At 50.3% G+C, this 23,566-nt stretch overlaps 3 protein-coding genes across 3 annotated transcripts; 2 read left to right on the top strand and 1 right to left on the bottom strand.

The window, feature by feature from the left end:
• Positions 1–2,617: 2,617 nt before the first annotated feature.
• Positions 2,618–4,450, bottom strand: LOC134149621 (fibrinogen-like protein 1-like protein). The gene is made up of 2 exons (XM_062592852.1): positions 4,348–4,450; positions 2,618–3,252 (listed from the first exon to the last, which is right to left on the bottom strand). Exons 1-2 carry the CDS (start codon positions 4,448–4,450, stop codon positions 2,618–2,620), a joined length of 738 nt encoding a protein of 245 aa, XP_062448836.1.
• A 4,599-nt stretch (positions 4,451–9,049) lies between these two features.
• LOC134149620 (fibrinogen-like protein 1-like protein) lies at positions 9,050–14,765 on the top strand. The gene is made up of 4 exons (XM_062592851.1): positions 9,050–9,053; positions 10,627–10,770; positions 12,960–13,022; positions 14,137–14,765. Exons 1-4 carry the CDS (start codon positions 9,050–9,052, stop codon positions 14,763–14,765), a joined length of 840 nt encoding a protein of 279 aa, XP_062448835.1.
• Positions 14,766–19,270: 4,505 nt separating this feature from the next.
• VPS37D (VPS37D subunit of ESCRT-I) lies at positions 19,271–22,940 on the top strand. The gene is made up of 5 exons (XM_062592711.1): positions 19,271–19,350; positions 20,938–21,109; positions 21,490–21,572; positions 21,763–21,926; positions 22,827–22,940. Exons 2-5 carry the CDS (start codon positions 20,965–20,967, stop codon positions 22,855–22,857), a joined length of 423 nt encoding a protein of 140 aa, XP_062448695.1. The 5' UTR covers positions 19,271–19,350; positions 20,938–20,964; the 3' UTR covers positions 22,858–22,940.
• Positions 22,941–23,566: the final 626 nt, after the last annotated feature.

Genomic DNA, 23,566 nt, shown 5'->3' with positions numbered 1-23,566 from the left:
AAAGCTTCATAGAGGAAGGCTAGGGTCTGCTTCTGGTTGGGGCAGGGGCCCTGGTGGCAAAGGACACCCAAAAGGCAGAGGTCCTGCATGCCTTCCTTGCCTCAGTCTTTCCTAGTAAGACTGGCCCTCGGGAATCCCAGGCCCCTGTGACTCCAGGGGAAGGCTGGAGCAACAAAGACTTCCCCTTGGTGCAGGAGGATCAGGCTAGGGAACCCTTGAACAAACTGGACATCCACAAGTCATTGGGCCTTGATGGGAGGCACCTGCAAGTGCAGAGGCAGGTGGTTGATGTCACTGCAAAGCAACTATTGATTACTGTGGAAAGCTCCTGGTGACGGGGAGAGGTTCCTGAGGACTGGAAGAGAGCACCTGTCACTCCTATCTTGCCGAAGGGCTAGAGGGAGCATCTAGGGAACTACAGGCCAGACAGCCTCCCCTCGATCTCAGGCAAGGTGATGGAGCAGCTAAGGCTGGATTCTCTTTCCAGACATGTGAAGGACAGAAAGGTGATCAGGAGCAGGCAGCACACATTTACAAAGGGGTACTCATGCTTATGGTGAGATGACTGGCTTGGTGGCTGAGGGGAGAACAGTGGCTGCTCTCTGCCTGGACCTTAGTAAGGCTTTGGACACTGTCTCCTGGAACATCCTCCTAGACAGATTGTTGAAATGTGGGCTAGAGAAGCAGTCAGTGAGGTGGACTGAGCACAGCTAACAGAGACAGCAAACAGATGCAGCAGTTTGTGCAGCAGTTCACACAGAAGGTTCACAGGAAGGTGCAAGAAGACATCATTGTTTCCAACCTTATTAGTGCCCACTTCCGCTGTTATCAGGTTAAGGAGTTGCAGGAGGAAGTCAGCAGACTGTGAAGCATCCATGAAAATGAGCAGGAGATAGACAGGGCATTCTTGGGGACCGTACTGTTCCAGGAGTCCCAAACCTGCAGCAGGGGAGTTGCTAGAGGGCTCTGCAGAGTGAAATAGTACATCACAACACTGTAGAAGGCTGGAAACTGGTTGCTTCCAGTGGAAGGAGAAAGGCCCTTAGCCCTCCTGAAGATTTGGACTTGCAGTTGGACAACCAGTTTAGTGCCTTCCAGTGATTTAGTGCCCTGCAGGATGAGGAGGACCTGGACCTGACTTCAAGGGAAGCAACTGGGCCAACAGATCCTGTGCCTTGCAGGAAAACTCAGAAGAAGCAATGAGTGGTTGTTGTGGGTGACTCCATGCTGCGGGGGACAAAGGCACCTATCTGCTGACCTGACCTCTTGTCTAGAGAGGTTTGTTGCCTGCCAGGGGCTTTGGGCATGAGACGTCATTGAAAGACTGCCCAGGCTAGTCCACATGTCAGACTACTACCCTTTACTGCTCTTTCACATGGGTGAAAATGATACTGAGGGCAAACTGGAAAAGGTCAAGCAGGATTTCAGAGCTCTGGACATGGTCGTCAAGAGTCTGGGAGCCCAGGTGATCTCCTCCTCAGTCCTGCCAATGAGGGGGAAGGATGAGAGGAGGAGAGAAAGACCTGGGAGTGCTGGTGGATGACAAGTTGACCATGAGGTAGCAATGTGCCCTTGTGGCCAGGAAGGCCAATGGTATCCTGGGGGCATTAAGAAGAGTGTTGCCAGCAGGTCGAGGGAGGTGATCCTGCCCCTTTACTCAGCCCTGGTGAGGCCTCATCTGGAGTACTGTGTCCAGTTGTTGGAGTACTGTGTCCAGTTGTGGGCTCCCCAGTACAAGAGAGACACAGAGCTACTGGAGAGAGTCCAGCATAGTGCTACCAAGATGATCAGAGAGCTGGAGCATCTGCCCTATGAGGAAAGACTGCGCCTGTTTAGCCTGTGGAGGCGAAGACTGAGAGGGGATCTTCCCAATGTCTATAAATATCTGAAGGAGTGTCACAGGGATGGGGCCAAACTCTTTTTGGTAGTGCCATGCGACAGGACAAGAGGCAATGGGCACAAACTGGAACACAGGAAATTCTGCCTGAATATGAGGATGAACTTCTTTACTGTGAGAATGACAGAGCCCTTGAACAGGTTGCCCAGAGGGGTTGTGGAGTCTCCTTCTCTGGAGAGATTCAAAACCCACCTGGATGCAATCCTGTCTAATATACTCTCGGTGGCCTTGTTTGAGAAGGAGGCTTGGACTAGATGATCTCCAGAGGTTCCTTCCAACTTCAACCATTCCATGGTTCTGTGATGTATGCACAGTCTCACCACAGCAGATAGACACAAAGGCAGAAAAGTCTGGCTCCAGAATTTATTACAGCTGATTTCTCTCGCCATGGATAGCAGAGCTGTCAGGCTTACAGGGCTCAAAGAGGGAGCAGGGCCTGAGTAAAAGCAGGGAATATGCTGATTACACAGGGAAAGGAACTTGTGCTGTCTCCCCTTCCTCTAGAACAGAAGTAGGGGCACCCACCCCAGACTAGTGCCTGTATTCCAGTGCTGGCCAGCATCATGGCACTGGACAAAGCTGCCTGTGCAGACAGGGCTCAGGGTGATTACTTGCAGTGCCAGACTTGCACCAATGCTGGCACACGGCTGTTGGCAAGCACTGGAATGGGGCACTGTGATAGGGGTGGTGGCCAGGCTCCCAGAAGGCTCTCCAGCCCAGTCAGCACACATCTGTGGGTTTGACCAGGATAAGGGAAGATTTGCAGTCACCACTATTGCAGATTCCTGGCCATAGGATGTACTTTTTAGCATTAAGCAGGATGTTCTGACACTTATCATACCACCAGCCCCCGTAGCTGTTGGCGCAGTTCCCACTGGCCTGGTCCTGGTCCCTGTCACGAGTGCTGAACTTCATGTTGTCATGTATGCCCCCATGCTTGGTATGGTAGGTCGTCAGATAGTCCTCCCCCTCACCAGAGAACCTGCCTAGCCTCAGAGGGTACCCACTGGCCTCACTCTCTACGCTGAAGATGTCATATTCAGCATAATGGGTGACATTGGATTTATTCTGCACGACAAAGCGGACTTTGTAGGTGTTCTGCTGTGTGAGCAGGTGCAGGTACTCGGTGCCCAGCCAGTAGTCTGCCCTAACGTTCCCAAAGCCGTACTTGTAGGTGGTCCAGGACTCCTTCCATGTGATCTCGGTGTCATGAGAGTTTCTCTGGATGACAGTCCAGCCCTTGCCTTCGGTGTCCATGTCACACCAAACCACCCGTGGGGGAGACCCTGCTGGCTGGATGACATAGACCCCACTGGGGCTGTTCTTGCGGAGGCGGCTGCAGTCTGCAGGGAACCCTACAACAGCAAATGTGGCAGATGTAAGATAGGGTGGAAAGAAAAAAGGGCTGTATGAGCCAGCTGGGGTAACAAGGAGTTCCCAGAAGGGCATGAGGTCTCAAAGCAAAAAGGGTTATTTTTATCTGTCATCTACCCTGCATTGGCCCCTCCACTGGCTAATCCACACAGTAGCCACAGGCCTCTAACACAGTAGCCCTGGAAAGAGCTCTGGGCTCTAATTCTCCTGAGCTGCTGTTTCCATTTGGATGCACTTCTGGTGCATCTGGCCAAGAAAGGAGGGAAAAAATGTCCTCCAGATGCTGAAGAGGAGCTCCAAGTGTAGCTCCCATACACAGGGTCCTTGACATATTGAGGTACTGCTCTTCTGAGGACCAGAAGTGTCCAAAATACTCTACTGGATGAAGACATGTAAGAAAAACTTGTATTTTCCCTGGAAATCATGTCATTGAAAAAGAAAGCTTAGTTCTACCTTGATTTATAGGGATTTGTTCCTATGGCCTGTTACAGTTCTATCTGTTAGCAGTACTGATTTGCCCTCATTAACTTGCCATCACCAACTTTGCCAAATTAATTTACCATTTAATTTTTTGTTCTTGTTCCATAACTTTTAAGGAACAATTTGCTGTAGGTACTTCAGATTCAATATCATGAAATCCTGCTTTCCTTGGGCACAAAAGCATTGCAGCAAGCATTATCCTCCCTGAGAAAAGAAAGGGAAGACTCCTGATGCAACAAAAGCTGAGAACACCTCTACTCAGATCCTAGAATTGAAGTGTAAAAGGGCACAAAAACCATGGCAAACCCACTGAATTGCAGCATTTGGGCAAAACCCCTTTGGCTTCAGCCTGCAGCCACCAAGGGTGTCAGGGATAATATGACTTAGCAGGTGTCAGGTAATGTTTACCTTACAATGCCATGGCCCAGGAAGGAGAGGTCCTTGTGTTTGAGAAGTTCTTGTGTTGTACACCAGCCTGGTTGTATGCTGGCCTTCCCAGTGCTTAGCAAACCTGGGAATCAGTGCTGAGCCAGGAGACTCTTTGCTGTTCTGCACTTTGGTGCCTAGCCAATGCCCCCCACCTGATTCATACTCACCACTCCGGGAGCTTGTAGTGGGCACTGCAGGGCCAGCACTCACACAGAGGAGAAGCATCACCACCAAGGACAGGAGGGTAAGGCCCCGATGAAGCAGGCTCATCCCAGTCTGGAGAGCTAGGGAGGAAAGGACCCAGCATCATGAGGATTCCTTGGGAGCCAAGGTGATCCCTGCCATTCCAACTATTGCTAGCAGGCCCAAGGGAGCTCTAAGCAGCGAAGTCTGGAGGCATATGGGACTCTCAGGAACAGGGGGATCCCTGAATGTTGGAAATGCAGTTTTGGTGGAGAGTCTGCCACTGCAAGGCTGCAGGAGAGTGAAAAACAGCTTTGTTGCCCTTCTGACTTGCCACTTCCCTGCACAGCACAGCAACCTGCGGGTATGTTCTTGGAAATAATAGCCAGAGAGGGACTGGAGAGAAGAATGACAGGGCTAGTTGTCTGGGAGAAAAAAATGACAAAAAAAACCCATTCATTTTACATTAATAATTTACATAAACCCCTCCAATCCAAGGACAGTTAGTGGAAAACCAGCACCAGAGGATAGAACCTATGGGGCGGATATCAGCTCCCAAGCAACGAAGAAGAATCTTCCTGGACCCACACATTGGCACAAGCACAACCACACTGTTCTGGCTTCCAGCACATTACTATGCCCTGCACCAGCTCAAGTACTGGAAGCAATGCTGTTGTATCTGGGAAGGACCCTTGTGCAACGGCATGTGCCAGAAAGGGAAAGGACAAAGCTGAAATGTAGAGCTCCAAATTAACCTCCCTTGACAGGATAGGGGACTAAAGGGCATAGGCATCCTGGGGAAAGCATAAGCTTTCAGCAATGATATGTGTTGTTTGGTGCTTTGATTTCATTTCTCCTCTGCTACCAGGTGCCTGGCAGTGTGCATCATCCAGGCAAGAGTAAGGTCACTATCCTCCTGATCATCTTGTGCCTTTGTATATTCACCCTGGCAGTTCTAGTCTGAGCCCAGCACCACATACAAGCACAACATTCCATTGGGAAGATAACTCACCCATCACAATAGCACTGCTGAGCAGAGAGCAGGAAGCCAGTGGTATTCCCTCCCTTGCAGAGCTTTGCACGGTGACTTTATAGGCAATGCACACACCCACTTGTATTCACACTTGGCATTTGCAAAGGCACAAGGAGACACTTGCAGTCTCTGACTCTTGAGCAGTTCTCAGGTCCCATGACAGCACAACAAAACCCTTTTAGGGGGAAGGGGGCATCTCTCGCTAGCCAGAGAAACACAAAATAATCTTAGAATAACCCTCTTACACCCATGATGAGGGATTTCAATTGACTCTTACAGCTATACAAATACTACATATGAATTGCCCACTTGGAGCAATTTCTGGACACAATCAAACAGAAGTGGAGGCACTCAGATTTTTTAAGGACATGCACACAGAAACTGGCAAAGGAGAGGAGATTAAGTCTCCAATTTACCATGTCCCAAAGGTGACCTTTGCAAAGATGAGGAAGGTCCTTAAAAGATCTGCCTGTTTGCTAGCTCTCCATTAGCAAGATTCAGGATCAATGAGTTAAGTCTTCGGAAGCCAGTGTCCTGCAGCCCAAAACTTAATGCATGAGTAGGTGACTTCTGGCACCCCAATCTGCATGCTCTGAGCAGAGGCCAAGGGCTCCAAGTGACAAGCAGGTGCTTGGAGGCCCCTGTGCCATTTTGCTTACCAATCACTGTATTTGGCCTAGTAAGGCCCTGCAGCCCCCTAGCTCCAACAATGTTGGCCTGTGGTTGCTCCCTACACAGAAGCAGGATGCTCTCAGGGCAGCTTGTCTGGGAGGGCTGCTTTAGGTGCCAGAAAGTACAGATAGCTCCATGGCTTTGCCAAGCCAAGTTTAAGAGGATAAAGATGTGGCCCATCTACCTTCAGCTCCTGATGATCAAGGGTTGGTTTCAGTAGCTTATAGCACAGACACATCTCCTTCACGGAATAGCCAAGTTTTGTCTTTATTCCTAGTGTTCACATCAAGCCAGTTTCTAGCTGAGGCTTCCACCAAATGATATGGATACCACCGTACTGAAGGAGTCTGTGTCAAGCAGCACAACTTGCAGGTCTGAATGGACATTGATATCCCACACTCTGTGAGGTAAGGGCTCCCTGGAGCAATCTCCATGTGCACCCTTAGATTTCTCCCCTTCTTTCTTGATTAGAAATTGAGAACCTGAACAGATCCCATTGTCCCCAACCTCATTTAATTTGGGAAAACCATAGAAATAGCAGCTCCAACCTTCTCTGGTCACCATCCAAATCCATGCAAAGGCCTGGAAAGCATGGTGGGACCAAGCCAGGCTCCTCCTCCTCCTGCTGGGAACACACTTATTCTCTGAAGCAATTCTGCTTGCAGGGCTAGGACCGATCCAGGGTGTCTGTGGCCCGGAGTTCCATCCATGTCCAGACAGGATGCCTGAGAAAGAGGATAGAGAGACATATGGACTAACATTTCCTCGACAGTTTAGGAAACCTCCCAAATCAAGTGATACTGACTTTGGTTTTAACAATGGAGGCAGAGCATTGCTTCCCTGAATTTCTCTGGATGCTTTATTAGCCCATTGAAGATTTCAGCATCCATATCTGAACACTGCACAGCAAAGGGAATGCTTATTGGAAGAGAAGCTGACCTTTCCCTCCTTATCCTCTCAAGAACAATTACACAGCCAGATACCCCTGATGCATTACTTTTACCTAGCTGAAGTGGCCCTGGTTACACAGTCCTAGCCTATTAGATTCCTGGAGCAGAGGACCTAATACCTTCAGAAGGTAAATGTCAGGGTAAAGAGAGGGCTGGCTGCTCTCTGAGAGCAGGCAAGCCAGGAGTCAAGGGTGACCATACTGCACACAGTGTCCCCACCAATTGCATGCAATCCCCCTGTGCCTGAACATGGCAGACAGAACTGGCTAATGGCAGCACACTCCAATGACAGTCCCAGACACAGTAAGTAATCAAACAGGCCCAGAGATCGTTCAGGTTGTCACATTAGGAGCAAAAGGAGACAGGGCAGAGAGAGGATTGGAGACAAGGCTACAGCACATGTTCAAGGGATCCATCCAGGAAATAAGCTAAATACAGTGTAGGTCTAAGATCCATCCAGGAGGCAGGGCCAGAGATAGGACTAGAGATAGGCTCTTCTACAACATAGCACAGGCAGGCACTGAAGTTCCAAGGCCTGAGCTGATATAGGGCTCCTGGCCTACTGGATAGAGCATGCTCGTGGAGGCCTTGAGTCTGATTGGGGCCATTAAGGCCTATTAATGCACTCAAGGCCCTGACAGTAGCTATTAGTCCTGAAAGAGCAAATCACACTAGCTTGCCTAGTAGTATAGGTCTCTCACACTGCCCAGACCCTCAAACTTCATTCCCCAGCTCTTCCTAAAGCCTCTTTGGGCTTATAAAGTGATACACTTAGGAGCACGAGGCACATTCTACTGCAGCGAAATCTGCATCCAGCACAAGGCCATGGCTGTGCTCATGAAGAAATACAGGGGCATAAGAGCTGAGGAGAGACATACTCTTCATAGAGCCAGAAAAACACAAAATAAACCTTCTGAAAGAAGAGCTACTTTAGGATAAGTTGCTTAGGGTCTTGTCCAGTTGTCTTGTGAATATACCAAGGAATAGAGATCTCACAACCTCTCCAATTCTTGTTCCAGTGTTTGAACATTCTCAGGATTTTTTTTTTCTTGTATCTATCTAATTGTAAATTTCCTGCTTGTAATGGCATGACAGGGGACATATAAATGTCTCCATGCTGCGAGAGCCACACAGTAATTGTGATCTGTTCCTCTGCAGACACTGTCCATCACATGCTGCTCAGTAGGCAGTGGATGCTGGGAGTAATTGTGCTCACAACTCTTGGGATATTGCCAATCTCAAGACTTAGAAGTCTGGCATTTTCTTTAACAAAAACCTGGTGTAATCCTTCCTGGTTGCAGATAGAAGCTTGAACTGAGACCATTTTACATTGGTGTCATGTCATCCTCGTGCGTGTTGCAGGCTCAGAAGCCATGGTGTAAAGTACGGGACGACAGCATGCATTGTGTGAGATGTAATGCGGCAGGCCAGGCACATCAGCAGGGAGGCACTTGGACTAGTACTTTCTGAAGTTTGGTTCTTAGATAAAAAAGGCACAATCTGCCAGGAATACTTGAGTACCTCTTTCCTGAGGATACTGGAAATCTGTGTCCCCAGGGGCTGTTTGGCTCAATGCCTGCTCTGGAGAGGGTGGTTTTCCCCCTGATGCTTGATTTCCATCCAGGAGGGTGAACGCGAGCTGCATATTTACTTAGCAAGCTGAAATGTTCAGAAGTTCCCAGAGAATACTGTTCCCTGGGGAAAGCCCACTGGGGGAGCCAGGCATGGTAAACTGGGGCTCTTTCAAGGCATCACCTTACTGGCACCAAATTATTTGCTTTGTCTCTAAAGAAAGCTCTTCACCTTTGTGAGACATAGCCTTCTTTGTCTGAGGACGTACTACTTAACAATGAAGAGCAAATAAGCCATGAACCACCAGTGCTGTTGCCAATTACAGGACAAGTGCTGTGGTTTGGATCTCGTGCTCCACCCCACCCCCACCTCTGAGCCCTATAACTGCAGGTCTGGCCAGCCCCCTAGGCAGGCCAAGCCTGTCCGGCTTCCCGACCTGCAGGTCCCAGCAGAGACAGCATGGGTGAGTGCGGGCTGCTGGGCTGGGTGGGCAGACACTGTGCCACTCTGTACCACGCTGCATATGGCTACAGGTCACAGGGCACCCCAGCACTTGGTCTTCTCCAGAACTCCTTTCTTCCCTTGCCCCTGTCCATCCCAGCAATGCATTTGACATGGGTTCTCTGTGCCCTGTGGGGGAAATGGGAGCAGGAGAGTGCACATTCTGTTACTTTGGGGTTATATCAGTGTAGCCCTGAAGTGCCGGATGGCCCATTTTATAAACCTTAAATTTATCTAACATTCTTGTAATTTTCAGTTCTCCAAGAAAGTATTAAATATTCTGGCACAGGAAAGGAGTTTTAAAAATATTCTTGTTTAAGCAGCAATATTGAATAAATATCAGTATTTGGAGGTTGGATGCTCGAAAGCAAACAGCTGTTCCCTGAAGAAGAGGTCTTCTAGGGACATGCATCTAAACACAAGTCTATCAAGACACTAAATGTTACATAGGAATTGAGAACTGGATTAATATGACTGAATTGTGATTAAAAGCACTCAGCTGTAAAACTGTAACCAGCACAAATGGTTGCAATAATGCTAGACATTCCCAGAAATGAGTGCTTATCTCTATGAGGGCTGCAATCACACACAAAGGTACTCAGGTGACTGTCCCAGGTTGATTGTTTTCCTTCTCAATCATTTCTCGGAACTGTGGCAAATCCATCTATCCCAAGGCAGTTTAGGGGTGGGTTTGACTTTGTTTCTTTTCAAACAGTAGTGGGATCACATTAGTAATCTACTATGGTGAGCTACATCTATCATAGGGTGGAACAGGTGTCCCCATGGGCAGCTGTCAGCACCATGTTCCACTCTCTAGGAACCACAATAGATCTTCTATGGTTTTATTTAGATTTAATATTGAAAAAATGTATTAGATTTAATATTGCGAAAAGTTGACTGGTCTCTCTAGCTGCCCTGAACAAGAACAAATTGGAGCAGCTGGTTACAGGGACATTTTAAAGCAGTCATATAACTGCATGAAGATAATTTGCACCAGCCAGGTAATAATTCATAAAACGTTGTGCTACCCCTCTCAGTCATGCAGCCTTCATGCAGGGTCTGTACACAAACATCCACTTCTGTTTGGGGCTTGTTCCCACTCGTTCATTTGGGTTCCTACCACCCTCAAGACCTGGGCTGGAGCCAGATACACTCCCAGCTCACACCAGAGAACACACGAGCATAACATGGGAGCATGATAGGAACTGGAAGAGGATGCCTCCTTCCATACTCAACCAGTTTGTCATCTCCAGCCCCAAGATCTTCTGGGTTCTTCGAGGGCATCCTGGTTACAGTAACTTTGCTTTTGGACAAGATTTTCACAATTTTTCTGCCTCAGAAATCACCAACAGCAGTTGTTACTGCTGATAACTCCTCTTGATTAATATTTGAGAACTCACTTAACTGAGTGAATTTGGACTTCTGCCTCCTTGCAGAAGTTTTATAACTCTACGAGTAAGGGATTCAAATGGGATTCATGGCTTTCTAATGGCAGAGTCATGTTCTGTGTTTTTCTCTATCTCTTCACTTTTCAGCTACCCAGCGTCCTTATCTCCTGCTTCTGACCTGCCTGCTGGCCCTGGCAGCTCCTCTTCTTGCCTTTGACATAAGAAACTTGTACCTCCTCAATGGCACTTTGGATGATGTTATGAACATTCCCCCAAAGTCCTTCCAGCTTGGTATGTATTCCACTGTGAAAGGGAGAGGCAAACAAGGTCATGTTCTATAATATAGAACACATATGATAACATAGGTCTTCACCCCAATCCAAACCCTCCTATATCACAGAGGGAGGACTAAATACTGTTCCACATGTGGATAATGTAAGTGCAATGTAAAGTGCCATTCCTGCCTTTTAGGAATAAGAATCATCTCAGAGTTCTTCCCTTTACCCTGTCTGTCTCTTTTGCTGTCTGGTATGAAGTTCTTCTGCCCATATGTGACTTCAGTAGTCCAAACCCGAGAGCTCAAATGATACCAGGAAGAGCTAGATCACTCATTGGCAGCAAGTCTGAGAGGAGGATGTTCAGAACCACAAGCTCTGCCCAAGTGTAGTGCTAAAGATGTTAACGCAAAAAATCCCCTTTTATTTTGAGGAAAGGAAAGAGTAGCCAGCTCTGGAAATCACAAGGTCAGCAGGAACCTGAATTCAAGACAGAACTGAACACAAAGAACTAAGAGAGTTACTACAGAAAGCCTAGGAGTGGCACTGATGTGGGCCAGATCAGATGGATGAGTGCATGGGACAATCAGCAACTAACAAGGTACACAGGAGCAATGAGGAAGCCTCCTAGAAATGCTCTGGAAGTAAAATGGGGGCCCCTGGAAGAGCTGGTCCCCTACAAAGTGAAGAGGAAGGTTCTTGATTGCAAAAGTCAAGATCCAATTGTTTGATGCTGGCTTTTTGTCAGACTTCACTACAAAGGTCAGCTGCCAGCAAACAGCCAAGACAGGGAGCACCCATGACTGAGACAAGAGCTTTGACTTCCCCAAGAGCTTCAGATTTGAGTAAAGAAAGGGGATGTGCTCTGGATTTCACCTTCATCTCTCACCAAGGCAACTGGTAGAGTGCTCTGAAAATATGAGCAACGTAAAGTCAAGATGGGTAAGCAGGGAGCAAGCTAAGGAAGACAAATTAGCATTTGAAAGGCTTGATTTGTGGGAAAGTAATTCCAAACAGATGGGAAGTAAAGGCTTCTTACTGGAATAACCAACTGTGCAGATGGAAACTAGGAGTGGGGAGGTCAGCTTACAGCTCTGCAGAAAGGAGCAGGAATAGACTGTGCCTCACAAAATGAGTATGAGTGAATAGCTTCATATTGGTACAGTAAAAGCAAATACCACCCTGGCCAAGTCCTCCAGACCACATTACAAGGGTGTTTCCAACTCCACACAGACTCAGGTCAACTACCACATTTGCTGTGGGCTTCAAGAAACATTTGGAAATAGTCCAAGGAAAGCAGTTAAAAATCTGTCAAAAAGATTTCTTGTGTCAGGAAAGGCTGCAGAATTGGATGGTTTAGCCCCCAAATTGGAAGACCAGGGAGGAGGATGTGACAACAGTATTACTGTCTGGCTACAGAAAAAGAAGAGTCCGTGTACTCTCAATGTTGCGGAAGGAGTGGGCTTATACACAGTGCAAGAAGCTTAGGTTAAGCACCCAGGAAGATCTTCCTGATGGAAGGGATAGGAAAGCATCAGCTGAGAAAAAAAGTAGAGTGAAGGTATTTGGGGATATTAGGAAGGAGCCAGTGTATGGGTAGGTATCTGTGTTAGAGGAATAGGCAGGAATGGTTTCTGTGATTTCATAAGTCTTCAATCCATTCCAATGTTTTTTTAACTGTCAGTGGGTATATGTAAGATGTTCTTGTAGGAAAAAAAAATCATATAAATTCATTTTAAACCACACTCTTCCAGCAACACCCTTCAACCACTCTTCCAAGCCTGTTGAGTGGAGCCCCTCTCCCCAACCCCTGATGCCTGGACTAGTTTTCCTGTGTCTGCTCTCAAATCTCTTCCCCTCTCTAATCCCTCTTCTTCCTGAGTCCTTTCCTAGCTGCTTCTACTATAATTTAGTAACTGTCTTTCCAGTGTTGCTGCCACCATTTGGAGTCCTTCCCACACACAGTGTGCCAAAATTCTTCTCATCAAGGGAAGTGTTTGCCCCATCCTAATATTATGTAAATTTCCCTAAACTACCAACTGACTGGTATCTGAAATAGTAGAGCCCCTCTAGAATTTGGAGAAACAGAGGAAAAACAGAAGTGTAGAGGAATAACATCTGGAGAACATCACTTTCCTCCAGCAGGCATTTGACATGTCCTGCTCTCAACACTCACTCCTGTCTCCTCTGTTCTTGTCAATTCAGATAAGGGTGACAAACATGTTCGACAGGTCAGAGACACTGCCCCCCACCCATCGGCAGTCCATGGTAAGTTTCTCTCCAATTAGTAGAGCTCAGAAGCCTTGCCATTGCTGGAAGCCTAGAAGCTCGTGGTGGCTGTGAGTTCTTCACAGGTGGTTGTGTACCCAGGCCCTACATGTGCCTGGGTACCCCCAGGGAAACCACTGAATTTCTAACAGGCTGTGGAGGAGACACAAGTTATTACCTCTGAGGGACTCTAGCACCAAGCATGTTATGATGCAGTAGGTAAGGGGGCTCTTTAGCATGGGGAATTTTTCCATCTGAAAATCCAAAGCAGGAAATGAAAATTCATTGTCTGACTGGAATGTGGTGACTGGTTATTTTCCCATTTTTCACTTCATAGTAAATGAGTGGACTGAGTGAGACAGAGACTAGATGGCTTATTGAACTGTCAGAGTCAACATTAGCCCATCTGACAACAAGATATGGCTTTGCTGGGTAGGAATAACCACTGACATTGGGAGCAGCGTAGATGCATTCAACTGTTTACTGTAATAAGGGATTACACTCTAGAGCTTAGAAAGACCACTGTCAAATCAAACAAATCAGGAAACCTCAAAAGAATTAATTGAGTAACCACAGAGAAAGCTGATGGGTTTGTCCTATTGAGGTCACAAGGGCTGTTTTCATGATAAGCAATATGAGTGTCTTGACTGTGTTCTCTACAGGTTTCTGGGATGACTGTGAAGCTGTAAAGCTTCCATGCTGTAAGAGTATTCACACTGTCAGATAATTTTAGCACCCAGACTTTCCTGCATTTTTCTACATGGTGATTCATCACCTATGCTACAGATTAATCACCACAACACTACAAGGGTGAATCCAATTTGGAGCATGGTGCATCATGTGTTAGATGAATGCAATGTCTGGCTTGGTCTCAACAGCCCAAGACACTTCGGTTCTGTGCCCCCATCAGTTTGAATCCTCTCTTGCAAAGAGGTGAAGACCAATTCTCATTTTGTTCATTTCAAAACTTTGGTTTACTACTGTGAGCACATGGCAGGAATACAGCCCAAGAATGTGTCTGCAGTAGAATCTAGGCATGAAAGGAATATCAAGGGCTTTCAGTATTGCATTTTGTGGGATCTGATGTTATAACCATCTCTGTTTCCTGCCTTAGGTTGGCCTAAGGACTGTAGCGAGATCCCCACTGGCAGTCCCAGTGGCATCTACATCATCAAGCCTGCAGGACTCCACTACATTCTGGTGTACTGTGAAATGAATGTAACAAATGGAGGTTGGACGGTCATCCAGAGGAACAAGAAAGACACACCCGTCACCTGGGCCGAGTCCTGGAGCACCTACAAGTATGGTTTTGGGAACGTGCGCAGTGAGTACTGGTTGGGCACCGAGCACATCTATCAGATTGCCAAGCAGAAGGTCTACCAAGTCAAGTTTGTCATCCAGGATGCCACAAACACCACCAAGTTTGCAGACTACAATCTCTTCAGTCTGGAAGATGAACCCCATGGCTATCGGTTGAGACTAGGCTCCTACACTGGGACAGCAGGAGATGCCATGACCTCAAACAATCCCAACAATGTGCATGACAACATGAAGTTCTCCACAAAGGACCGGGATCAGGACACTTACAGTAAGAACTGTGCCTACAGCTATGAGGGTGGATGGTGGTACTCAGCATGTTATTCTGTACGGCTGAATTTCAAGGGTGGCATGACATGGGGTAGCTTGTGTACTGGGAACTGCAAATCCTCTCTCATCCTCATCAAACCAGCTCCCTACTGTTAGTGCTCCCTCCACGCTTGTCCTCAGGGGACTCTCTGTGAAGGCGCTGCATGGCAAAAGAGTTTGAGCCTTTCTGGAGCAGAAAGAGGAGCCCAGAGGTAACAGGGCTTTAGTGAAATGCCACTTTCCTTTTCCTCTCTCTGAGGGTAGGCTATCCCTCTGTTCAGCTCTTTTCCCCTGTGCTTGCCAATGATTCCTTTCTATTATATACATAATCAAAAAATTTTAAAAATCACTTTTGAAAATTGTGGATTCCACATGTACCTTCCCTGTGGAAGGAAAACACTTGGCCCTGGAGCAACTTTCTTCGAAGCCTCTGAGCTGCCTCCAGGACTCATAGCAAGTAAGAAAGCTGCATGTCCAAATTTCCATATATTCTGTGCATCTCTGCAGTGTCTGGTAAAGCATCCAAATACATTTGCTTACTTCAACTCATTCTCCATCAGTGAATATCTGTTCTGTATCTCTGATGTGCTCCCATTGAGAGTCAAGAAATCCCCTGTGTCAGGTACTGGGACTGGAGTGTTGGGTATTTTGAGAGAAAAAGCCTTGAGTGGTTCTCTTTGGAATGGGTGTAAGAGAATTAAATCCAGTTACATTTGTGACTCCACACAGGATGGTTCAAAAGGGACCTGGCACACAGGAGAACTCTTCCCACATGATCACAGTGTTCACAATCCAGGGTCACAAGCTGTGGCGATTTTCCCATGCCAAGGTCCTGTTCCTGCTCTGTAGCTATTTCCATCAGGAGTTGGTGTTGGCTACCTGTCCCTCCCCCACAATCATGCTTTGGTCCCACAGAAACATGTGGGATAGACCTCTCCACTGTGTCTAAGAAGCAGTGAGTTTAAATGGATTCAAAAGAGATGTATGTTAGGTGCCAGGAAGCGTTCTAATGAGGGAAGAACTCATTACAGGAACAGACCAATGGGGGGACAGTATATCACCATTCCCTGGGTTTCAGAAATGAGTAGTGGAGGGTCTCTGAGCCAGAAAGCACCTTACATCTCTCCAGAGCACTACTGTCAGCATTGCAGGGCTCTTGTGGGACCTGTACCTAAGGATATCCAGCTTTGCAGCGATGGGTGTGTGGGTCTAGGTGGACACCAAGTTGAATATGGGACAAAAATGTGCCCTCATAGCAAAGAAAACCAACAGTATCCTGGGCTGCATTAGGAAGAGCTTTGTCAGCAGGTCAAGGGAGGTAATCCTTCCCCTCTGCTGAGCACTGTTGAGGCTGCATCTGGAGTACTGTGTCCAGTTCTGGGCTCACCAGTACAAGAAAGACATGAATTTACTGGAGCAAATCCAGTGAAGGGCCACGAAGATGATGAAGGGACTAGCACATCTCTCACATGTTCAGCTTAGAAAAGAGAAAGCTAAGGGGTGGTCTTATCAATGTGTATAAATATCTGATGGGAGGATGTAAAGGGAATAGAGTCAGACTTTTCTCAGTGACAGGGTGAGTGGCAATGGGCACCAACTGAAACACAGGAAGTTCCCCTTCAACACAAGAGAATACTTGCTGTGAGGGGAGATGAACATTAGAACAGGTTGCCCAGTGAGGCTGTGGAGCATCCATCCTTGGAGATATTCAAAACTCAGCTGGACATGGTCTTGGGCAACCTGCTCTAAGTGATTCTGATTGAGGAGTTGGACCAGATGATCTCCAGAGGTCCCTTCCAACTCCAACTATTCTGTGATTTTGTGATATCTGAGGAAAAACAGAGCTCAAGGCTACCTCAAGAGCAGTGCTTGGATTACAAAAAAAATGTACTAAAAATGTACTAGCTCTCCCTGCAATGAGCCCCAGCCAAGTTGTACACAAAGGAAAAGTGGGACCTCAGAGCCCAGCCCATGCCAAATTCCCCTGTTCTGGCTGGAGTCCTTGCTTGGCTTGGAGTGTGTCCCTTCAGGGACTCTGTGCAGTGTCAAATGGCTGTCTCCAAAGATGAGAGTATCTCCAACCTTGGTGACATCCCAAGCTCAATTGGACATAGTCCTGAAGAGCCTTATCTGTTTTGCAGATCAATTCTGCTGTGCAAGGGTTGGAGCAGAGACTCCAAAAGTGCCTCCCAACATGAGTTATCCTTTAAGACAAGGATAGACATTTGTCCTGAGGAAGGACTATGTCCCCGGGGATGCAATGGGCACCACAGGGAGAGGTAGGATAGGGCATCTCCATACTAGACCTGTCATTGCATGGGAGAGAGGCTCTCCTGCAGCCTGAGCACTAGAAGGTAGCAGAAGGCAGAGGATGGCTAGTAGGAGGGTTCCTGATGTCCCTAGAGCAGCCAGCTCTGGCACCAGGATGCAGCTGTGGCACTGTGTTTGATGTTCCAGAGAATGCAGAGCTGCATGCTGCATCTTGCCCAGTGGATTGCACACCTAGGAGCTGAGAGACTCTGCCTATCCTGCTTCGGTGGCCCTGGGCCCTCAGCTTGTTGGAGCCGTCCATGTAGCACTGCAGAGTCAGACAAAGGTCTGGCAGGGAGCAGCACAGGCAGGCACATTGCCCTGCCGCTGCTACAGCCAGAAAGCCCAAGCATAACCCCACACCACACCTCCAGCCTTCCAGGTGTCTGTAGCGAGATGGAGAGATCTGCATGTGGTATTCCATAACCAGGCAGCCCCTTCCCCACTCAGACTGGCTGCAGGGGGGGGAAGCCCCCTTTCGGCCTCAAACCCAGAAGGACCTTTACCTGCCTGTCTAACAAGCCTCCAAACAGGCAAGCAGCATCAGACTTTCTATGATCATTGCTATTGCACAGCTCTCCCTTCCCAGGGCTTCTTGCCTGAATCCCTGACTACCCCAAACAGTACCTTCCTCTGAGTCCAGGAGGGACAGTATGTGCATCTCCACACACCTTTAGTGGCCTCCAGCCTGGCCCAGCTCCCTCTGTATCCTGCTGCACCTGCATGGTTCAGGGTGAGCAGCGGTTTTGGCTTTCAGAGCCAGCAGGCTTGATGAGACCAGACAGCATGTGGTAGACAGTGAAATGACAGTGCTGTTGCTGCTCCTGGACTTCTGGTGTGTCCAAGCAACAGGCAAAATGCAGGGGGAGGGGCGGGTGGTACATTTACACTGCCAAAGAGAAATCCTTTTCTCAGCAGCACTTTCTTCTTCAGCACTGTCTTCTGCTATGACCCTCTAAAGGCAATGGAGAGCTATAGGCCAGGTGATCCAGGAGAACAACCCAAAATGTCTTTGCACTGCAAGAAGGTTGGTAGCCCATTGGCCCAGAAGGGCCAGGGCAAAGCCAGGGCACACACACACACACACACACACACCCTGGGCATCTCTGCATTACCATTTCATCCCCCCACCACAACAAGGCCTAGTGTGCAGCCAGGCCTCATATTGGCTTTCACCTCTTCTGTGACACTATATGCCAACACTAGCCCCACATGGCTTCTTATTCCAAGCTATGCATTGGGATGCTTCTTAAATCCTGCTGGGCTCTTGGCTGCCCGACAGCAATGAACTCTCAGCTCCAGTAGCTCACTGGCAGCTTCTCTTAGCTCAGCTCAAGTAGCCAGCATTGGTTTGAGGTGGTATCTAAAGACAAGCAGTGAGCACTGAATGCTCTTTCCCCCTAGGTATTTCCTCTATTGAAACACTAGCCCTCTTCAACTAGTTCAAGTTGACCCAGGACAGAGAAATCCTTGCTCCAGTGGTAGGGAGATGGTGCAACGATGCAAGTAGGAGACCAACTGAACCATGCAAAAGCAGTGGCCCATCACAGTGCTGTGCAGAGCAGGATGCCCAAAGTGTGGTGTACAGTAGGATGTGCACAGTGTGGTGCAGGGCAGGATGTGCACAGTGTGGTGCAGGGCAAGATGCCCCAAAGTGCAGTGCAGAGCGGGATGTGCACAGTGTGGTGCAGGGCAGGATACTGGCCTGCTGGGCCAGAGCCCGGCTCGCCGCACCGCCTCGGGGCACTCAGCACTGTGCAGCTCTGCGCTCTACTGCACGATGAGCTGTGGCTGCAGCGCCTCGTCCGCCTCAGCAGGAAGGTATGTCCGGGCAGGGCAGGATGTGCACAGTGTGCAGGGCAGGATGCCCCAAAATGTGGTGCAGGGCAGGATGTGTGCGGTGTGGTGCAGGGTAGGATGTCCTGAAGTGCAGCACAGGGCAGGATGCCTCGAAGTGTAGTGCAGGGTGGGATGTCCCCAAAGTGTGGTGCAGAGCAGAATGCCCCGAAGTGCGGTGCTGAGTGGGATGCGCGCAGCGCGGCGTCCGTGGTCCCCCGACGCAGCCGGGGCGGCCGGGCGGAGCAGACGGTGCAAGTGGCGGCCGCGCCGGGCGGCCCTGTCGCAGTGCCCGCCCCGGGGGCGGTGCCGGCCGCGCGGCTCCCTTAAGGGCGGCGGCGGCGCCCCCTGGCGGGCGGCTCGCGGGATGCGGCGAGGCCGCGGCGGGCGGGCGGCGGCGGGGACCCCCCGCTCGCCGCCGCCGCCGCCGCCGCCGCCGCCCGCTGGGCCGGAGCCCAGCTTGCCGCGCCGCCTCGGGGTGCTCAGCACCGCGCAGCTCCGCGCCCTGCTGCACGACGAGCCGCGGCTGCAGCGCCTCGTCCGCCTCAGCAGGAAGGTACGTCCGGGCCCCCCGGGTCTGCTCCCGGGCGAGCGGGCCCCGGGACCCGCCCCCCCTCCCCCCCCCGCGACCGGCCGCTGCATCCTATAGCGGGGTGGGGCGTGTGCTGCCGCTGTGCAGGGCCCCTCTCTGGGGGCCGGCGGCGCCCTATACCGAGGTGCGTGAGAGATGTGCTTCGGCCCTGTGCCCCCCGGGGCCCTGCCGACGCCCTGTGTCGCGGGGATGGACGGGGTGCGGGCTGTGCCCCTGCACCCCCCCTCCCCCCCCATGAGCTGAGTTTCTGTTTCCCCGCGCTTCGCTGTGCCCCGTCTGTGGAGACGGAAGCGTCGCACTAAGCGGACCGAAAGTGGCTGGACCGCCGGCGGCTTCGGTGCAGGTGTCCCGGAGCTCCCTCCCCCCGCTGGAAGGGGGATTCCCAACGAGCCACGGTCCTATTAAGGGTAACATCTTTAATGGTAACGCCCGGGTCCTCCCACACCAGGGGACAAAGGGGTTTTGCAGCAACCAGGTCAATCTGCTGCTACAGCACAGCAAGGAGCCCTGGTGAACTGAAGGTTGCATACGGTGTCCCGAAACTTGGCCCCCCAAAAGGTATGAGGCCACGGAGGGAGCTCTGCTGGTGGTAGGTGCCAGGTCGCCACAGCAGTGCTGGAGGACATGCAGCTGTCCCAGATGAAGGTGGCTTTTCCAGCATGTGGGGCAGGAGCTGAAAGTGCTGGCTGCAGTCCAAGAACCAGAGCAGTGTGCAAAGTTAGCTGCAGGGAGCAGGGACTTGGTTCTGCCGTCCTCAGCCACCAATTTGCACTGGTCTTTCCTTGATCAGAGACTTGAAATCCTAGTGTCTGGCCTGGTGCACCGCTCAGTAAAACACCCTATTTTTTTTTCTTTTTTACTCCAACACCTTTGTTAGGACAGTTGCAGTGAAAACTTTGCCTGGGTCCATGAGCTGGAGTTGACTGGATGGGGCTTCTGTTGCTGCTCAGAGTTTTGCAGGCAATCGCCTGCCCAGCAGTTGTTCAGTGCCTGCTCTGAACTTTTGGCCACAGCAAACCTGAACAGCACCACATCTGCTTCCTCTGCTGCTGTCACTGCGGAGGCAGACTTGGGCTTTTAGTGGCACCTGGGCCAGCTGCAAAACTACAGCTTTTAGAGAAGGCTGCAGAGAAATAGCAGGCAAGAGAGCCTGCGAAAAGAGCTGCGAGGCATGCCAGTGCTTTGAGTGCAGTCCAGTGACAACCTCTATCTGAGATCTTGCCTCCATGGTTGTGACTCCGTGGCTGTGGTGAGAGCAGCACCCTTTGCCGTGTCAGTCACCCTCAGATTAACTTCCCTGGTGCTGCCTTTGCACAGAGGCTGCTGGAAGAAATCAAGAATGTTCTTTAGGGTCCAGCAATCACTGATGATTCTCAGCAGGAATCATGTCTGGTTATTTTTGAAGTCTTTCTTAGCCTGTTTCCAGAGGGATGGGGATGGTATATGAGGAGAGGGTTTGCACTGTACAAGGAGAGACCCTGTCCCTGGGAGGGTTGCCAGCAATAAGTGTCTTTGGCTGTTTCTCCCAGCACTGACTTCATGTCCCTGCAGTTCCAGAGTCTGCAGTTGGAGCGGGAGATGTGTTTGGTTTCAAACTACACCATGGCCAAGGAGAACCTGTCCCTGCGCCCACGGCTGGAGAACGGGAAAGCTTCCTTAGCCATCAAGTACCAGGAGCTGCGGGAGATTAAAGAAACATGCTGGGACAAACAGCAACGATTAGGTGAGTGGGGCATGTCCAAGGAGGCAAGGGAGAGCCAGTCCACATGTTTCTAGTAGCTGGCATGCTCAAAGCATCTCAAATTAACACACAAGGGCCTGGGTGGCCTCAGTACCCTCAAACCTGCCCCAGAAAATGGCCCAGCCATGATCAGGAGTAGCAGTGGGCATGCTACCTGTGGCATAGTCAGCTCTCAGGTGGGATGGGAGTAGCAGTGAGATGCAGACTCTAGTATGTAGATAGCTCTGAAGATGTGTTTGAGAGTGTTTCACTTTGGAAAGGAGCTACCCTCACACTTGGGGGTGGGGAATGCCAAAGTCCCCTGGCACTGGGTGCATCAAGGGGAGAAGGTCTGTTAACAGCCCCATTCTCTCCTGATACAGGGACCTACCTGGAAAAGTGGAGCCCACAGAGTGCCCTGGTCCAGCTGCAAGCCAACCTCAATGCCTTTGAGGCAGAGTCAGAGGTGAGTCAGAAGAGATGCCTGGGCTGATGTTCCTTGCTCACTTGGGCCTTTGCTGTGGCATCCTGTATGCGAGGCCCTGGGGAATGGTTCAGGGGCTCAGGGTGGGCCCAGCCATCTGGCATCTGCCCTGTCTCTGGGCTCTCTCTATAGCATTATCATCTTGAAGTTTCCCCGCTCTCTATCCCCACAGGCACAGGTGGAGAAGTTCCTGTCCCAGGACCTCCCCCTTGACTCCTTTCTAGAGTCCTTCTGCCAGAGCCGGACACGGTCCCACATCTGCCGGACACAGCTGGAGAAACTGCAGGAGCTGCTGCAGAAGGACAAGCTGGGCAGGGTTCCTGCATGCCCTGCAAGGTGCCCAGGTGCCCCAACTAGGCCAGCACGAGCATGCCTTGCCCCATTGCAGAGCAGAGCTGCCCCCAAAGCCTTCTGTCCCCACTATGGCCTCCTGCCTGCCTATCTCATCCCTTCAGAGGCCATTGTGCCCTTCCCTGTGCCAGCTGCACCTCCAAGCCACCATCTTCCAGCCCTGGGACACCAGCCCCCAGTCCCACGGTCCGAAACCCCTGGTCCAGGCTTGCTACTGCGCTTCATCAGACAAATCCCCTTGCTTAGCCCCCAGCCTTTCCGTGTGCAGCAGCTGCCGCACCAACAGAAGCAGGAGCCTCCACACCGGTAGCAGCACAGGGACAGGGGATGTTCTTGCTCCTGGCCTTGCACACCTACAGAGACTGTGCAAGAGCATCCTGGCAGGAGAGCAGATGGGGGTGGACATGTAGTAGATGCATACCCCCAAAGGGCTGTGGTGTCTGTGGGGCAGGATAGAGGGGAGTAGATGCTTGCAAGGGCATTGAGGTGCTTGGAACTGCAACTGGGGTGGATGGAGTGGTGCAGGTAGCCAGGCAGTGGGTGTTGTGCTTGGGGAGCTATTACAGGGGTCTCTGCCTTAGAAGCAAGATAAGTAGTGATGGAAGGTGTGTGTGTGGCACGGGGAGGTTATAGGGATGTCACTGGGTCAGAAGTGGGTGGGAGACAGCAGGAGGTAGCAGGGAAGAGGGCCCTGGAGATCAGAGTAGGCTGAGGAGCCATGGCATTCAGCACTCATCACCAGCTTTGCAGCCAGCCTGCTGCACCACAGTGTGGAGGGGGCTGCACTTCTCTGGGGCCATGGAAGTATTGGCTGAACTGCCCAGGAGCATCGGGAATGACACACTTTTCCAAATAAAATCTTTTTTTTTTTTTTTTTTTTTCCAGGATCTGGGTTCTCTCTTGGATTAAGCTGTGAAGGGAGGAAAGGGAGTAGGCCAGGCAGTAGGGAGGAACAGTTGGTTGCAGGGACACTTAGCAGCCTTGGAGAGGACTGGCAGTGAAGGAAGGTCTGTTTGCCTGGAGAGACTCTTGGAGCCTTTGAGTTTGGCACAGTGATCAGAGGGGCCAGGCTATGGGCCCAGGTGCAGTAGGGAGCTCAGGTTTCCCCCTAGGGGAGATGCCCCTGACTCACCTCCCAGCAGTTTGGCCACTAATGTGTCGAATGGTCACAGTAACTGGAGACATCTCATGGTGACATCCATCCATCTCCTCAACCCCCTGGAATGAGGTTAAAGCCACCAGATTTAACCCCACAGCCAGCCTGGGTTGCTCATAACTGGAGCAGATAGCCTCGTGGCCCTGTGCACAGCCCTAGTGCCATCCTGCCTAACCAGCACTGCAGCCAGCCCAGTTCCAGTGTTTTTGACACCTCCTCCTCATCCATCCTTCTTGGAAATGAAATTTAAAGCAGTACCTAGGCCCTGGCTTTGGCAACGAAATACATACCATCTGCTGTCAGTGTCAATTCATTCCTCCCACTGCCCAGCTTATGGTGCCACAGCAAGTGCTCCTGGACCCAGCAAAGAGATGGGCACTGCTGCTCCCCTGCACCGATAGCATCACTGTATATCCCAGACTCCAACCCTGACTTACAAGGCTAGGTCTGGACATCCAAACTGGATGGT

Source organism: Rhea pennata, chromosome 20, assembly GCF_028389875.1.
Source record: "Rhea pennata isolate bPtePen1 chromosome 20, bPtePen1.pri, whole genome shotgun sequence".
Classification (NCBI taxonomy): domain Eukaryota; kingdom Metazoa; phylum Chordata; class Aves; order Rheiformes; family Rheidae; genus Rhea; species Rhea pennata.
This window is presented reverse-complemented; position numbering and strand designations above follow the sequence as displayed.

Coding starts and splice junctions, on each gene's coding strand:
- LOC134149621 (XM_062592852.1), bottom strand. CDS start 4,450: ATGAGCCTGCTTCATCGGGGCCTTACCCTCCTGTCCTTGGTGGTGATG. Junction 3,253..4,347: donor CACTACAAGCTCCCGGAGTG/GTGAGTATGAAT, acceptor TTGCTGTTGTAG/GGTTCCCTGCAGACTGCAGC.
- LOC134149620 (XM_062592851.1), top strand. Junction 10,771..12,959: donor CCCAAAGTCCTTCCAGCTTG/GTATGTATTCCA, acceptor TTGTCAATTCAG/ATAAGGGTGACAAACATGTT. Junction 13,023..14,136: donor CCACCCATCGGCAGTCCATG/GTAAGTTTCTCT, acceptor TTCCTGCCTTAG/GTTGGCCTAAGGACTGTAGC.
- VPS37D (XM_062592711.1), top strand. CDS start 20,965: ATGTGTTTGGTTTCAAACTACACCATGGCCAAGGAGAACCTGTCCCTG. Junction 21,110..21,489: donor GGACAAACAGCAACGATTAG/GTGAGTGGGGCA, acceptor CTCCTGATACAG/GGACCTACCTGGAAAAGTGG. Junction 21,927..22,826: donor GTTCCTGCATGCCCTGCAAG/GTGCCCAGGTGC, acceptor TTTTTTTTCCAG/GATCTGGGTTCTCTCTTGGA.